We start from the raw sequence: 18189 nt of genomic DNA on the forward strand, positions 1-18189 counted from the left end.
ATATATAAGGATTCCCTTTTCTCCACATCCTTGCCAATACTTGTTATCTTTGCCTTTTTTTTTTTTTTTTTTTTTGAAGGAGAGAGAGAGAGAGAGAGAGACAGAGCATGAGCGGGGGAGGAGCAGAGAGAGAGGGAGACACAGAATCCGAAGCAGGCTCCAGGCTCTGAGCTGTCAGCACAGAGCCCAATGCGGGGCTTGAACTCACGAACCGTGAGATCATGACCTGAGCCAAAGTCGGACGCTTAACTGACGGAGCCACCCAGGCGCCCCTCTTTGACTTTTTTATAGTAGCCATTCTAACAGGTATGAGGTGATGTCTGTGGTTTTATTTGCATTTCCATGATGATTAGTAAGGTTGAGTACTTTTTCATACACCTGGTAGCCATTTGTATGCCTGCTTTGGAAAAATGTCTGTTTAGGTCCTTTGCCCATTTTTAAATCAGGTTATGTTATGTTATGTTGTTATGTTATTTTATGTTGTTATGTTATGTTATGTTATTGCTGTTGTGTTGTATGAGTTCTTACATATTTTGGATGTTAACCCCTTATTAGATACAGGTTTTGCAAATATTTAATTCCATTATGTAGGTTGCTTTTTTATTTTGTTGGTTTCCTTTGTTGTGCAGAAGCTTTTTAGTTTGATGTAGTCTCACTTGTTTATCTTTGTTTTATTGCCTGTGCTTCCAGTGTCATATGCAAAATTCATTGCCAAAACTAATCTCAAACATTTTCCCTTGTGTTTTCTTCTGGGAGCTTAGAATTTTAGGTCATACATTTAAGTCTTTAATCCATTTTGAGTTGACTTTTGTGTATAGTATAAGGATCCAATTTTTTTTTTTTTAATGTGGATATCTCGTTTTGCCATCACCCTATATTGAAGAGATTATCTTTTCTCCACTGTTTCCTTTGTCAAAGATTAGTTGACTATGTATGGTTAAGTTTATTTCTGGATTCTCAATTCTGGTTTTTTTTGTCTTATATGTCTTTTTTTTTTTTTAACGTTTATTTATTATTGAGAGACAGAGACACACAGAGCGCGAGCAGGGGAGGGGCAGAGAGAGGGGGAGACATAGAATCTGAAGTAGGCTCCAGGCTCTGAGCTGTCAGCACAGAGCTCGATGCGGGGCTCGAACTCACAAACTGCGAGATCATGACCTGAGCTGAAGTCGGTTGCTTAACCAGCTGAGCCACTCAGGCCCCCCTTATATGTCTGTTTTTATTCCGTATTATTTTGCTTACTATACCATACTATAGCAATTGCAATAAGCATTATTTTGCTTACCATACCATATTATTTTGCCTACTATAGCTTTGTGACATAATATGAAATCAAGAAATGTGATGCATCCATTTTTGTTCTTGCTTGAGATTGCTGTTGCTGTTCAAGGACTTTTGTGTTTCCATTTTTCTCAAAAAAAAAAAAATGCCATTGGAAGGGCGCCTGGGTGGCTTAGTCGGTTTAGTATCCAAAACTCTGGATTTTGACTCAGGTCATGATCCCAAGGATATGGGATCGAGCTCTGCATTAGGCTCTGCACTGAGCACAGAGTTTGCTTAAGATTCTCTCTCTCTCTCTCTCTCTCTCTCTCTCTCTCTCTCTCCCCCTCTCTCTCTGTCTCTCCTTCTGCCCCTCTTCCCAGCTTGTGCTCTCTCTCTAAAAAAAAAAAAAAATGCCATTGGAATTTTGATAGGGATTGGACCTGTAGTTTGTTTTGGGTAGTATGGACATTTGAACAACCTTAATTCTTCCAATCCATGAACACAGGATATCTTTCCATTTATGTGTGTCTTCAGTTTATTTAATCAATGTTTTGAAGTTTTTGGTGCACAGATCTTTCATCTCCTTGGGTAAGTTTATTCCTTTATTATTATTATTATTATTTTAATAGCAATTTCTTTCTTTTTTTAATGTTTCTTTTAATTTTGAGAGAGAGAGAGTGGGAGACAAAGGATCTGAAGCAGGCTTTAGGCTGATAGCAGAGTCCAGCATGGGGCTCGAACTCACAAATAGATCATGACTTGAACCAAAGTCGGATGCTTAACCAAATGAGCCACCCAGGTGCCCCTAATTATTTTATTTATTTTTTTTTTTTTAAATTTTTTTTTTCAACGTTTTTTATTTATTTTTGGGACAGAGAGAGACAGAGCATGAACGGGGGAGGGGCAGAGAGAGAGGGAGACACAGAATCGGAAACAGGCTCCAGGCTCTGAGCCATCAGCCCAGAGCCTGACGCGGGGCTCGAACTCACGGACCGCGAGATCGTGACCTGGCTGAAGTCGGACGCTTAACCGACTGCGCCACCCAGGCGCCCCAATTTTATTATTTTTGATGCTATTGTAAATTAGGTTGTTTTTTAAACTTCTTTTCATATAGTTTGTTGTTTGTATTTAGAAACACAGCTGATTTTTGTAGGTTGGTTTTGTATCCTGTAGCTTTACTGAATTTGTTTATTCTAAAAGTTTTTTATGGAGTTCTTGATATTTTGTATGTAAGAGATCATGTCATCTGCAAACAGAGACAATTTTACTTCTTCCTTTCCAATTTGGATGTCTTTTATTTCTTTTTCTTGCCTAACTGCTCTGGCTAGGACTTCCGGTGCAGTGTTGAATAGGAGTGGCAAGAGGCAACATCCTTGTCTTATTCCAATTTTAGAAGAAAAGCTTTCAGATTTTCACTGCTAAGTAATGATGTTAGCTGTGGGCTTGTCATATATGGTTTTTATTGTTTTGAAGTACATTTCTTTTATATCTAATTTGTTGAGAGTTTTTATTATGAAAGGATGCTGAATTCTGTTAAATGTTTTTAATGTAGTTGTTGAGGCGATCATGTGATTACTTTGTTCTGTTTATGTACTTGTTATAACTTTGTTAAATTTGTTAAGTGGAGCACAGTGGAAGTGTACATCCCTCTTTAAGGGGCCACATGGCAAGGTCAAGGACAGACTGTAGACAGAGAGGCAGGATCTGGGTCTGTGGGTGGAATGCTTTGGGGTGCCTAGGCTAGGGCCAGATCAACCAATTCAAACCAAAGGAGCAGAATTTTCATAAGCCCATGGAGGTATTATCCAAGGAGCACATAAAGCACACTGGTGCTGGGAGGCAGGGGATACTGTTGGTCACAAGGGCTACTGGGGAGATCATATCAGGAACTTACATTTACTGTTACTCTGTGGACTACTGTCAAGGACATGCACTCACCTGAGGGGGCTAGTGTCAGTTTAAGGATATTGCAGATGCATTGGTTCAACAAAATGGAGGCTAAGGCAGCAGTGCCATGGAGCAGCTTAGATAAGCTCTCAGCAGTGGTGTATCACATTTATTGATTTGCATATGTTGAAACATCCTTGCATTCCAGGAATAAATCCCACGTGGTAATGGCATATGATCCTTTTAATGTTCTGTTGAATTTTGTTTGCTGGTATTTTGTTGAAGATTTTTGCATCTCTGTTCATCAGGGATATTGGCCTGGAATTTTCTTCTCTAGTAGTGTTTTTGTCTGGCTTTCAACAGGATAATATTGGCCTCCTAAAAGTATTCCATCCTCTTGAAATTTTTTGGAAGAGTTTGAGAAGATTTCACATTATTTTCTTTTCAAATGTTTGGTAGAATTCAACAGTGAAACTGAATGGTCTTGAACTTTTCTTTGTTGGGAGGTTGATAGTTACGGATTCTGTGTCTTACTCATTATTGTTCTGTTCAGGTTCAGTCATGATAATTTGTATATTTCTAGGAATTTATCTATTTCTTCTATGCTATTCAATTTGTAGGTGTATAATTGTTTATAATAGCCTTTTAGGATCTTTTGTATTTCTGTGGTATTGGTTGTAATGTCTTTCCTTTCTTTTTCTTTTTTTGACAGTAAAAAAATGGTAATTAAATGTTATTGGATCAATGATCCTTTTGTCCTATTACCCAGTTCATTATCTGTTAGTAACATTAAAAAATTGAAAGAAAATTTTTTTAATGTTTATTTTTGAGAGAGAGAAAGAGACAGAATCTGAAACAGGCTTCAGGCTCTGAGCTGTCAGCACAGAGCACATGTGGGGCTTGAACTCACGAACTGTGATATCATGACCTGAACCAAAGGTGGATGCTTAACCAACTGAGCCATCCAGGCACCCCTAATTTTTTTTTAATTTTAAAGAGAGAGGGCGAGAAAGCTAGCATGAGTTGGGGAGAGGGGCAGAGGCAGGGAGAAAGAGAGAATCTCAAGCAGTCTCCACACTCAGTGCAGAGCCTGATATGGGGCTTGATCCCACGACCTTAGGACCCTAGCTGAAGTCAAGAGTTGGGCACCCAGCCAACTGAGCCACCGAGGCACTCCATGTTAATAATATTTTTATCAAATAATATACAGTTGCCAAAACTTCCATAATATTTTCCAATAAAGCTGATCAAAATCACTGAAGAAAATGTTTTTGACTGTAGTTGACACACAGTGTTACATTGGATTCAGGTATACATCATAGTGACTCAACATCTCTATACATTATGCTGTGCTTACTGTAAGTATAGCTACTATCTGTCACCATACAATGCTGTTACAATATCATTGACTGTATTTCTTGTACCATGCCTTTTATTCTTGTGTAATTTCTCCTCTTAAGTTTCAGATTTTATTTACTTGAATCTTTTCTCCTTTTGTCTTAGTCAGTCTAGGTAAAAGTTTGTCCATTTTGTTTAGATTCATAAAAAGCTCAGTTTTGTTGATATTTTTATTGTTCTTCATCCTCTATTTAATTTATTTCTGCTTAAATCTTGTTATTTCCTTCCTTCTACTATTGGGCTTGGTTTGTTCTTTTTCTAGTTTCTTGAGGTGTAAACTTAGGTTGAGATATTCATTTTTCTTTATGTAGGCATTTATTGCTCTAAACTTCTTAGAACTGTTTTTACAGTATCCCATAAGTTTTGATATGTTGTGTTTCTTTTTGCATTGGTCTCAAGATATTTTTAAATTTTTCTTTTGACATTTTCTTTGCTGCATTGGTTGTTCAGTAGTGTGTTGTTTAGTTTCCACATATTTGGGAATTTTACAGTTTCCCTCTTGTTACTGATTTCTAGTTTCATATCATTGTGATTGGAAAAGATACTTGATATGATTTCAGTCTTCTTAAATTTGTTAAGACTTGTTTTGTGACCTAATATTTGATCCATTCTGGAGAATATTCCAAGTGCACTTGAAAAGGATGTATATTCTGCTACTGTTGGATGGAATGTTCTGTATATGTCTGTTAGGTCCATTTGGACTAAAGTGTAATTCAAGTCCAGTGTTTCCTCATTGATCCTCTGTTTGTATTGTCTCTCCATTGTTGAAAGTGGGGTATTGGAGTCCCCTTTATTATTGTATTGGTCCTTATTTCTCCTTTAAGATCTTTTAATAATTGCTTTATATGTTTAGGCATTCCTCAATATATTTTGGTAGTTCTTCATTCCTTTCTTCATCTCTTGCTTTCTTCCTTTGTGATTTGATGTTTTTCTTTAGTGTTAGGTTTGGATTCCTTTCTCTATATTTTCTGTGTGTCTATTCTAGGGTTTGGTTTGTGGTTACCTTAAGATTCATATATAATATCCTATGTATATAGCAGTTTATTTTAAGTTAATGATCACTTAAGTTCAAACACATTCTAAAAGCACTACGTTTTTACTTGCCTCCCTGTTTTATGTATTTGATGTCACATTTTATATCTTTTTATTTTGTGTATCCCTTAACTATTTTAGATACAGTTGATTTTACTGCTTTAGTGTTTTAACCTTCATATTAGGTTTATAAGTGGTTGATCCACTACCTTTACTATGTTTGCTTTTAGCAATAAGATTTTTTTCTTTCATAATTTCCTTCCAGTTATGGCCTTTTCTTTTCCCCTTAAAGAAGGTCCTATAACATTTCTTTGAAAGGTTGGTTTAATGGTGATGAACTACTTTTTTTGTGAAATTCTTTATTTTTCAATTCTGAATGATAATCTTGCTAGATGGAGTATTCTTGGTTGTAGTTTTTTTTTCCTTTTAGCACTTTGAATATACATATCATGTCACTCTCTTCTGGCCTACCAAGTTATTGCTTGAAAAGTCAGCTAATAGTCTTATGAGTGGTCCCTTTTATGTAACTAACTAGTTGGTTTTTTCTTACTGCTTTTAAGATTCTGCTTAATTCTCTGTTTAAATTATTATGTGTCTTGATGTGGACTTCTTTGGATTCATTTTGCTTGGGGTGCTCTTTGCTTCCTGGACTTGGATGTTTGTTTCCTTCCTCAGGTGAGGGAAGTCTTTAAGTTTTCTGCTTCTTTCTCTATTTTTCTGAGACCACTATAATGTGAATGTTAGTATACTCAATGTTACCCAGAGGTCCCTTAAACTATCCTCATTTTTCTTTTTCTTTGTAATGTTTTTTAAAACTATCCTCATTTTTCTTTTTTCTTTTTTCTTTTTGTTCAGCTAGGATGATTTCTGCTACCCTCTATCAGATTGTTGATACATTCTGCATGTTCTTATCTGCTGTTGATTCCCTCTAGTTTTCATTTCAGTTATTGTAGTCTTCATCTTTGATTGGTTTTTTAATATTTTCTATAAATTATCACTGTGTTTATTCTCCCAAGTTCAGTGAGCATCTTAATGGCCATTACTTTGAACTTTTTATCATGTGGAGTGCTCATTTCCATTTCATTTAGTTGTTTTGCTGAGGTTTTGTCTTGTTCTTTCATTTAGAACATATTCTTCTGTCTCCTCATTTTACCTGGTTCTCAGTGTTTGTTTCTCTGTATTGTGTAGACCTGCTGTGCCTCCTGGTCTTGATGCAGTGGCCTTTTGTAGAAGGCATCCTTTGGGGCCCAGAAACACATTCCTCTCTGGTCACCAGAACCAGGTGCTCCAGGGATGTCTTTTGTATAGGCTGTATGTGCCCTTCTGTTGTAGCTGGCCCATTACTGCTATGGGTGCATGGTATGCAGGACTGGTCCCTGGCACAACTGGCTTAAAGGCCTGGCTGTGGCTGCTGTGGGTATGCTGGTGGTTGAGGCTAGCCCCAGGTGTAGCTGCATGCAGGGCCCAGCCACAACTGTTGTGAGTAACTGGTAGATGGAGCCAGTCCCATCCCTGGCAGGAGCTGCTTTGGTGGGGGCACCTGCTATGGCAGGTGGGTTGGGTGGGGCATGTCCACAGGGGAATGTTGAGGTTGGTTGAACAGTGCTTGCAAGGTAGGTGGAGAGTGTCAGAACAGGTGCCCACCGGAGTTGGGCTAGCTAGATCGAAGGAGGGCAAGAATAATGACATTTACCAGCATTTCCGTTCCTAGAGAAAGTTCCTATAGATTCCATCCTTCCATCACCTGCCCTAAAATTAGCCAATAAATCTTCATATATGGCCCAGGTTTTTTTAAACTGCAGCCCTGGGGTGCTTGGGTGGCTCAGTCAGTTAAGTGTCTGACTCTCTCTCTTTATTTGAGAGAGCATGAGTGCAAGGTTGGGGGCAGGAACAGAGAGAGGGAATCCTAAGCAGGCTCCTTGCTCAAAACAGAGCCTGACACAGGGCTCCATCCCACAATACTGGGATCATGACCTAAGCCAAAATCAAGAGTCAGATGCTTAACTGACTGAGCCACCCAGGTGCTCCTAAGCATCTGATTCTTGATCTCAGCTCAGGTCTTGATCTCAGGGCCGTTGAGTTCACGCCTAGCTTTGGGCTCTGCACTGGGGGCTTGTCTTCCTGGTGCTGGTCCCCAGGGCAGGCAGCGCCCAATGTGGTGTTTAAACCCCTTGCTCCCCAGGGAGGACCTCCGTGCCTGTGACATCCTCCCTACTGTGGGTCACTATGCTGAGGGTGTGAGTCCTGACCAGTCCGTGTCTCTTCCCCTCCAACTTTTATTGATGTGGCTTTTTCTTTATATCTCCAGGTATGGAAGCACTGTTCTACTAATCTTCAGATTGTTCTCAGACAGTTGCTTTGTATGTAGAGTAGCTTTGGTGTGTCAGTGAGAGGGGAGCTCAGGGTCCTCCTATTCTACCATCTCCATCAGGATCCTCTCATGCCCAAGACATTTTTAAGCAATCTATTGAGATGCAGTTCACGTAAGATAAAATTGACCATTTTTAAAAATTAATTAATTAATGTATTTATTTTAATGTCTATTTTTGAGAGGGAGGCAGAGCATCAGTGGGGGAGAGACAGAGAGAGAGAGAGGGAGACACAGATTCCAAAGCAGGCTCCAGATTCTGAGCTGTCAGCACAGAGCCCGATGCAGGGCTTGAACCCATGGAGGTAAAAGATCATGACGTGAGCCGAAGTCGAATGCTTAACCGACCGAGCCACCCAGGTGCCCCTAAAATTGACCATTTTAAAGTGAACAGTTCAGTGGTAATAGTACATTCAACAATGTGGTGAAACCCCCATCTTTACATAGTTCCAAAACATTTCTGTCATTCCAGTGTAAAACCCCTTTCTCGTTAAGCAGTTCTCCCCATTTTGCCTATCTGGAAACCACCAATCTGAGTTTAGTCTCTATGGGTATATCTATTCTAGATGCTTTGTATTAATAGAATCATTCAAAATATGACCTTTTGGGGTGCCTGGGTGGCTCAGTCGGTTAAGCGGCCGACTTCGGCTCAGGTCATGATCTCGCGGTCCGTGAGTTCGAGCCCCGCGTTGGGCTCTGTGCTGACAGCTCGGAGCCTGGAGCCTGGAGCCTGTTTCAGATTCTGTGTCTCCCTCTCTCTGACCCTCCCCCGTTCATGCTCTGTCTCTCTCTGTCTCAAAAATAAATAAACATTAACAAATAAAAAAATAAAAAACAAACAAAATATGACCTTTTGTCTGGTTTTATTCACTTAGCATAATGTTTTGAAGGGTCATCCATGCAGCATGTTCAGTCTTTCACTCCTTTTTATGGCTGAATAGTATTTCATTGTATGGATAGATCACAGTTTATTTATCCATTCATATGTTTATGGACATTTGGGCTATTTCCACTTTTTGGCTATTCTCAGTGCTTTTATGATCACAGGTATACAGGTAGTTGTTTATTTGTTTTCAGTTCTTTGAGTTGTGTACCTACGAATGAAATTGCTGAATTGTATGGTAATTCTATTATTTAATTATTTAAGGAAGCACCAAACTATTCCCATTTTTGGTACTCTTAATTTCTTTGTATAGATTCAAATTTCTGTTATCACGTTTTTTCCGGAATGACTTCCTTTAACACTTATTATAGTAATGGTCTGCTTCAGTGTATTCTCTCAGCTTTTGTCTGTCTGCAGAAGCCCTTAACTTTTGTCTGTTTTTTTTTTTTATTTATTTAAATTTATTTTTTATTTTTTTATTGTTTTAAATTTACATCCAAATTAGTTAGCATATAGTGCAACAATGATTTCAGGAGTAGATTCCTTAGTGCCTCTTACCCATTTAGCCCATCCCCCCTCCCACAACTACTCCAGTAACCCTCCATTTGTTCTCCATATTCATGAGTCTCTTCTGTTTTGTCCCCCTCCCTGTTTTTATATGATTTTTGTTTCCCCTCCCTTATATTCATCTGTTTTGTCTCTTAAAGCCCTCATATGAGTGAAGTCATATGATTTTTGTCTTTCTCCGACTAATTTCACTTAGCATAATACCCTCCAGTTCCATCCACGTAATTGCAAATGGCAGGATTTCATTCTTTTTGATTGGTAATACTCCACTGTATGTATGTGTGTGTGTGTGTGTGTGTATATATATATATATATATATATATATATATATATATATATATATACCACATTTTCTTTATCCACTCATCCATCGATGGACATTTGGGCTCTTTCCATACGTTGGCTATTGTTGATAGTGCTGCTATAAACATGGGGGTGCATGTGTCCCTTCAAAACAGCACACCTGTATCCTGTGGATAAATGCCTAGTGGTGCAATTGCTGGGTGGTAGGGTAGTTCTATTTTTAGTTTTTTCAGGAACCTCCATGCTGTTTTCCAGAGTGGCTGCACCAGCTTGCATTCCCATGTCCTTGGTTTTTAAAGGTGTTTTTGACATGTATAGAATTCGAGGTTGACATTTTTTTTCTTATTAAAGTTACCTTAAAGATATGCCTGTGTTTTCTGGATTGGATTATTTCTTATAAGAAGTGTGATGTCATTATTATCTTTGGTCCTGTGTACATAATATGGCTTTTTATCCTGAATGCTTTTGTTGTTTTCTGTTTATCACGGATTTTCGTTAATTTGATGATAATGTATCTTGGTATGTTTTTTTCCATGTTTCTTATGCTTTATATTTTCATTAAATTTGAAAAAAATGGTTATTTATTCAAACATATTTTGTTTCTCCTTGCCTCTCTACTCCTGGAATTCCAGTTCTATGTGTATTAATTAGCCTTCTTGATATTGTCTCACAGCAAACTGAGGGTTTGTTCATTTTTTTAGTGTGTTTTTCTCTCAGTGTTTCATTTTAGATATTTTCTATTTCTGTATCTTTAAGTTTGCTAATCTTTTCTTTTGCAGTTTCTACTTTGTCATAATTAAACTTCATATATTTTTCATCTCTGGAATTTCAAATTGGGTCTTTTTTATCTCTTCTATTTCTCTACTTGTCATGCTCACACTTTCTTCTTGGACATATAAAGTATATCATTAACATTTTTTATCTATTTTCATAATCTTTCATTTCTGTGTCCGTTTCCATTGATTAATTTTTCTCTTGGTTGTGGGCCATATTTTCCTGCTTCATTGCATCATTTATAATATTTTTTTTAAGAAGGCAAGGTAAACAAATAGCTTAAGTATTTTATTTGTTTGAAAGTAAGCTTATTAACATTATATAATGAAAATGTACAAAGAATAATGGTGCAGTTTTTGGTTAGATTTAAGTTAGACATTCATTAATAAGGAATCTTAGAATATGAATAGTCCAGAAATTTCTCTAAACCATATGGTCAGAACAGCTGTCTCTGAGTATTACCTTACTTTGAAAGGTACTGGCATACATCTGAATTGAACTCAGAATTTTTCAAAATAAGCCCTAATTAATAAAACTTTCTATATTCAGACAAACAATTTTAATAAAACTTATTTTCCAGAAACAATAATAAAGGACAAAGCGACCACATTTTACAAAATGTGGTCCTGAACAAATAAAAAATGTATACTTCCACCTCCTCAAAACAGAGACTGCTTTCTTTTCCTCAACCTTGGAAACAAGGTGAAGAATAGTCTGCAAGCAAGTTTGGGCAGGGGTTTGCTAAAACAAAGCTCAAGCAGTTGAACATGGCACCTCTTAAAAAGAATTTGGGGAAACTTGACCAGAAAATCCAAATTCTGTTTTTAATGACAGATACAGAGGTGAACTGGCTTCTCCCAAGCAGCAGTGCAGGACGAGGGGAGGGTGGTGGGTGGGAGTGGTTGGCCCAGACCTAAGGGAGACTTTTTCTTCCTTTTTTTTATTTTGAAAATTTTTTAATGTTTATTATTTGTTTTTGAGAGGGAAAGAGAGAGAGTGCAAGCAAGGGATGGGCAGAGAGAGGGGAGGACACAGAATCTGAAACAGGCTCCAGGCTCTGAGCTGTCAGCACACATGGGTCTCGAACTCACCATGAGCCATGAGATCATGACCTGAGCCGAAGTCAGATGCTTAACCGACTGAGCCACCCAAGTGCCCTGAGACCTTTTGTTTTTAGAGGTTCAGTGTTCAGGGAGCTCTTTGTGTGAATGAGAGGAGCACAGATTCCACATGGGTATTTTAAGGCATGGAGGCAAAGTATTTTTCAATACAACTAGGCAGAGTCCATGTGTTAAATGGTCCATCTCCAGTTTGTCCTAATTTCCTGACCATGCATTTGTAGAATTAGGAACACAGACCTTTGCTTTGTGATTATAATCGTATCTAATATCCATCCTAACTTATGATTCATATTCTGTGCCTGGAAACAGTCCCTCTATTTAACAATAATACCTACACATAGAACAACCCACCGTTACAACTTATATGGTCACAAAACATTAGTGATTTTCTGTAGACCAGCAAATATTTTTGACCACAATTATTGTGCATCAAGTTCACAGCCAGAATCCCTGATATCAGAAATTTTTTCACAATATTAAATAATAATTTAAAATACACACTTACACAAACACACACATACTTCTTACAGGATTGTGCTCGGGGAAACTCCGTTTGTTGAGTGCCACGGAGGGCCTACTTTGCTAAACTGCTAAACTTTTTGTTTGGAAAATCTATCACAGTAGGTCACAGATGTTTACTGATGAGTAGAAAAGAAAGATACACTTATGGCAACCAGAAAGTTTTAAGGTCTTTCAAGTTCTATAAAATAGACCTGCAGAAATGTTTAAGTGTTCTTAGGATGCAAAGTTGGAGCTGAAATGTGATATCAAACCAGCTGCAAAATATACAGCAGCCATCTCTTCAGGTCAAACCTGGTACCTAGATATGCAAGAAAGCTTCATGACACCTAGCTTGTTGGCTTTGTCCCATATTCTTGCATAATCTGCTCTTATGTGGAGCCAGGCAGAGGGCCAGGCATGCTGCCACCTCAGGGAACCAGGGCTCAGCAGTGCCGGTGCGATCTCCATGGGCCGACTAAACGTTGCCCACCACTGAGGAGCCAGGACCAGGAACTGACGGCAGGCAGCAGTGGCCCAACCTCAGGCTCTTCAGTGGAGCTCACAAGCCAACCATGATTTATAATATTTTATTAGATGTTAGACATTACAGATTTTACATTGTTGATTATATATATATATATATGTATATATATATGTATATATATATATGTATATATATATATATATATATATATATATATATATATATTCCTTTAAATTTGGTTTTGTTCTTGGATGTAGCTAACTGAATCTGTGGGATCCTTTCAAGGATTATTTTTGTAAGGCTTCCTTTAAACTTTCATTAGAGCAGTCTCTCATGTACAACTAATTTGGTGCCATTAGTGAGGCAATACTCTTCTTCTTCTTCTTCTTCTTCTTCTTCTTCTTCTTCTTCTTCTTCTTCTTTCTTCTTTCTTCTTCTTCTTCTTCTTTCAGAGAGAAAGAGCAGGGGAAGGTCAGAGAAAAAGGGAGAGAGACAGTCCCAAACAGGCTCTCCACAGCCCAGTGCAGGGCTTGAACTCACGAATCGTGAGATCATGACTTGAGCCAAAATCAAGAGTCAGACACTTACTGACTGAGCCACCCAAGTGCCCCAGGAAGTACTCATCTTATGATTCTACCTTATTCTATAGTACTTTCATTTTCTGCTTATGTCTTAGGGAGTCTTTCTACTCTGGCTGATAAAAACACAAACTTATTCCTTTGAAGACTGTTCCACCTATTTCTCTATGGTGGGTTTTTTGTTTTTGTTTTTAGTAGGCTCCACACCCAGCGCACAGCCCAACGCAGGGCTTAACCTTACAACCCTGAGATCATGACCTGAGCTGAGATCAAAAGTCAGAAACCTAACAGGCTGAGTCACCCAGGCACCCTGCTCTTTGGTGGTTTTGTTCCTGATCTTCATGGTTTTCGATCTCACATGTGTATATAAATACTTAATCAAGGACTTGAGGGTACCTCTGCAAATTTCCAGAGCACTGTATCTCTGTGTGGGTACCTCTTCTCTGATAATCCGCTTCATGTACTGTAGCTGCCTAGGCCTGTCCAACTCTGAACTGTCTCTTCACTCACCAAGACAGCCCATCCATTTGGATTCTCCCTCATTGCACGTGTTCCCCTCACCACCACCCCCTACCTTGCCAGTGAGCTGGGGCACTTGTTTGTTTTTCTTCTTTCAGGGATTACACTTCTATACTGATTATTACCTAATGTTTGAAAACCAAGTGTTTCATATATTTTTCCCAACTTTTAGTTTTTAGGATGCAAGGAAAATTCTGTTACTTCATCAGAGATGGGAGCAGAAATTTTTACTCTTGGATTTTGTCCTGTTGATTCCTTGCTATATCTTCCCAGTTCTTTGATGCTTTTAAGGATTTAAAAACTCTTTTATCCAGCATGTTTAAAGTTTTTAATGGGAAATTTGGTTCAAATAGCCTAGGCTATCATTATTAGAAATGGAAATCAGTATGGTCTTTCCAATTAAAGAATAAAATAGAAAAAGTATTCTAAGATACCTTCATAAAAGTGGAACAGTTGGGTGAGAGGGTGTGGATAATGCTGTGGTTCCTCTAAACAGTCAAAAGGATAAAATAAGGAATCTGGGACATATATTAGGCAGGCCTGGGTAGAATTCCCAGACATGAACCAGTTTTGCATGTAATGGATATTAGATGGTAAGTTACTAATAGACCATTAGGGTAGGATTTTTATAGTAGAAAATAATGTAATAAACTGAACGAAATCAGAGTGGGACAGTTATGATGAGTTGTTTTGATTTCCACCTAGATATTCTATATTTCCTCATCTCTTTACACCGTCAATTACATCTGGTATCTGTACAAAGAGCTGAGGATGAGACACAACCAGAGTGGACAGAACACATTTGCACTGGTGAGTTTTATTCAGAGCTAACAGTTAAGAACAATATGCTAAAATAAACCTATATATCCTTGATAAACAATGTAAGCAATCTGCACTGGCTAGGTGAATTCATGGAGGTTAATAAAAGAAAAATCATGTTCTCACAGAGTTTCCATTCTGTTGACAACATTTTTTTCTTCTCTCTTGCTACCAAAAAAATAAAAAGGTTTTGATTATAGGAAACATTATTTACAGTACTGTCATTATTGCCTGGTTCCATCAAGTAAGGGAAATCCTTATTGGCTCTCTGCTAATTCATCATTGTTGTTAGAGTAGAGAATAAGATCTTAGGTAGAGTCAGGGAAAGTGCTTAGTTTGCTAACGTGGGATTTGGGCTACAGGTACTGGAAAGGGAGAGTGTTCTGCTTGGCTGTATTGCTTCAGTATGTGTGGATAACAGATACAGTTTGCAGAAGGGCAGAGGAGTTAATGTGTGGCCATCAGAAAACAAGGTAGATCCAGGGAATAGTTTTCCTCCTTTGGTTCAGAGAGAGTTTGGGGCATTGTCTAGTATTACACTTACAAAAGAGAGGAGAACTCTAAGTCAATGCATCTGGATTGTGTGTGTGTGTGTGTGTGTGTGTGTGTGTGTGCGTGTATGCATGCATATTTTTACCTATCAGATAATTTATTATTTCAAGTGTACAATCCAATGACTTTTAAAGCAGACTTACCAGCTTGTCTAATAGTGATCATAAATAAGTTCTAGAATATTTTCTTCACCCCAAATTCTTCATGACCATTTATTGTTAATTTCGTGCCCGCCCCCTGCACTAGACAACAGTTAATGTACTTTCTGACTCTATGGACATTTCATATAGGTAGAATCATCCAATATATAGTCTGTTGTATCTGGTTTATTTCACTTAGCATACTTTTGAAGTTTACCCATCAGAGCATACATAAGTAATTCATTCTTTTTTTAGTGTTGAATAGTATTCCATTGTATAGTACACTCAGTTTCTTATTTCTGGTTCTATCAGTATATCACTAAGTGATCTTAGAAGACATTTTTATGATGTTAGCCATTTTCATTTCATTTTTTTTTTTCTTTTGAGAAAGAGCAGGGGAAGGGCAGATGGAGAGGGAGAGAGAGAATCTTAAGCAGGCTCCACGCTCAGCATGGAGTCCATCACAAGACTCAATCTCACAACTGTGAGATGATAACTTGAGCCAAAATCAAGAGTTGGACCCTTTGGGGCGCCTGGGTGGCGCAGTCGGTTAAGCGTCCGACTTCAGCCAGGTCACGATCTCGCGGTCCGTGAGTTCGAGCCCCGCGTCAGGCTCTGGGCTGATGGCTCGGAGCCTGGAGCCTGTTTCCGATTCTGTGTCTCCCTCTCTCTCTGCCCCTCCCCCGTTCATGCTCTGTCTCTCTCTGTCCCCAAAATAAATAAAAAACGTTGAAAAAAAAAATTAAAAAAAAAAAAGAGTTGGACCCTTAACTGACTGAACCACCCAGGCACCCTAGCCATTTTCATTTCTTTGACTGTCATTATACATTTTAATCTTCCTATACAAATCTTACTAAGTATTCCAGTTTTCTTATTTCTTACAGTATCCATTATGCTGTGTGTTTTTTTTAAGATTTTATTTTTTGGTAATCTCTACACCCAGCATGGGGCTTGAACCTACAACCCCAAGGTTAAGAGTCTCACACAGATGGGTGCCCCTGTTGTGGGGTTTTTTTTTTTTTTTGAAGAGGAATTTTTGTTTAAGAGCAGCATGGAGTAATTGAATCTGGAAAACCTCCCTACATACCTTTCTCTAGCTCCTACAGATCAGCTGTAGACTAAATGAAAGTTGGTATACTGTCATGCACATGATGAAACTCAATAAAAATTTGTTGAATGAGTAAATGGTACTATTCCATTGTCAAAAGAGATTTGAGAGTGAATCAGGAAATCTGTCTTCTAGATGCAGTTCTATCATTTATCTCCTTTCTGATCTTGAGCACATCATCTCCTTTTCTTGGGTCTCAGTTTTCCATAAAATGAAGCGTTGGTCTCTGTGATCTTTAATGTCACTTATAGCTCCAAAATGCTGTGATACTCTAAATCCTCATCTGACTGGTTTCTAAAGAAGATATGCTTCTTGCATTTTTCTAGCCTTGTCCTAGATATATGTTGTTGGAGAAGATTGAGAGCATAGAATGCTTTGAAAACTTTTCTCTTTTTTCTTTTTTGCTGGAAGGAGAATGGGCAGTGAGGAAATCATTGAAAACTTAATGTGAAGAGACCTCCTTAGTTAGCATCCTGAACAAGATATTATAGTTTATCCAAGCCCTGTTCAATAGAACTTTCTGCAGTGATCAAAATATTTCATGCACTGTCCAGTTCAGTAGCCATTAACCAGTGGCTGTTGAGCACTTGAAATGTGGCTGGTGTGATTGAGAAACTGAATTATTTAATTTAATTTTAATTTTAACCACATGTGGTTAGTGTTTACCATATTGTGTAACACAGTACTCTGTTCTGGTGTTTTTTTCTCTTGTTTACATCTGGTAAGTCAATGCTTATAATTGATCTTCTGTATTTTAAACTTGTATAGTTTCTCAGCTCCCTACAATTTAGTAATGGCTATGGATATATGTCCTTTTATGTGTTTGTCTACATAATCCTAGAATCCTAGAGCTGGAAGATACTGCAAAAAAATAATTCATTTCTCTCCCTCAAGCACATAAATGTCTAAAAAGTTCTACAGCCTTATATGGGTAGTATTTCAAGTTTGGTATGTGAGGTTCATTCACTCACAAGCTAAGAGATTGCAATTTGGGAAAAGTTATTTGGCTAAAGAGGAATTCTCTAAAAAAGTTACCATAATGAGACCAGAAGCCGAGAATGGGAACAAGGAGAGATATTTTTCTGAGGCTTGGGTTCCTGTCAGGAGAACAAATTAATCTTTGAAAGAAAGGGAGGGAGAGACATAAAATTAGCTCTTATATATATATAGCATTCTGCCGTTTTTTGTCCATGGAAATGCACATACTGTACTTTATAACTCATGCCATGGCATGAGAAGACAAACCCTAGCCCCAAATTTTAACCCCACTGCCTTTTATTCTGTCATAGCTTTATATCAGGAGCCTTGGAAATGTTTTTTCATTTTGAATTCTCTTTTAAATATCCTAGCAAGACTTGTGCCCTAAACTGTTATCAGTAAGGTTTTTTTTTTTAACATATATTTATTTTGAGTGAGAGAGAGAGAGAGAGAGAGAGAGAGTGTGTGTGTGTGTGTGTGTGTGTGTGTGTGTGTGTGTGTTTGTGTGCACACATGAGCAGGGGAGGGGCAGAGAGGAAGGGAGAGAATCCAAAGCAAGTTCAGCGCTGTCAGCACAGAGCCCTGCGGGGTTTGATCTTACACACCGTGAGATTATGACCTGAGCCAGAATCAAGAATCAGATACTTAACCTTCATGAGATGGAGCCCCAAGCTGAGATCAAGAGTTGGATACTCTACTGACTGAGCCACCCACATACCCCATATCAGTAAGTTTTTTATCAGAGCTTCATTGACAGAAATATAAGAACAAGAATTAAACACAGGTTAGTCTGATTGATAGAGGATAGAACAAAAAGAGAAGGGACGTGGGTGGGAAAGGTCACCAAAGACTAATTTTACTTATTTCTCCTTTTACTTAAAGTCAGCATTGGCTGTCTTACTTGAAATCATTTG

General features: G+C 38.2%; 1 protein-coding gene across 9 annotated transcripts in view; it reads left to right on the forward strand.

Annotated features, from left to right (window-relative positions):
- Positions 1–18189, forward strand: part of TMEM116 (transmembrane protein 116) — a 170662-nt gene that overhangs the window by 57289 nt on the left and 95184 nt on the right. For all 9 annotated transcript variants that reach the window (XM_058691696.1, XM_058691700.1, XM_058691695.1 and 6 more), the window contains one exon: positions 14384–14488. In XM_058691696.1, coding sequence (XP_058547679.1) covers positions 14384–14488 — 105 coding nt within the window. The remainder of the gene's footprint in view (positions 1–14383; positions 14489–18189) is intronic.

This window comes from Neofelis nebulosa, chromosome 11 (genome assembly GCF_028018385.1).
Source record: "Neofelis nebulosa isolate mNeoNeb1 chromosome 11, mNeoNeb1.pri, whole genome shotgun sequence".
In the NCBI taxonomy this organism is placed as follows: domain Eukaryota; kingdom Metazoa; phylum Chordata; class Mammalia; order Carnivora; family Felidae; genus Neofelis; species Neofelis nebulosa.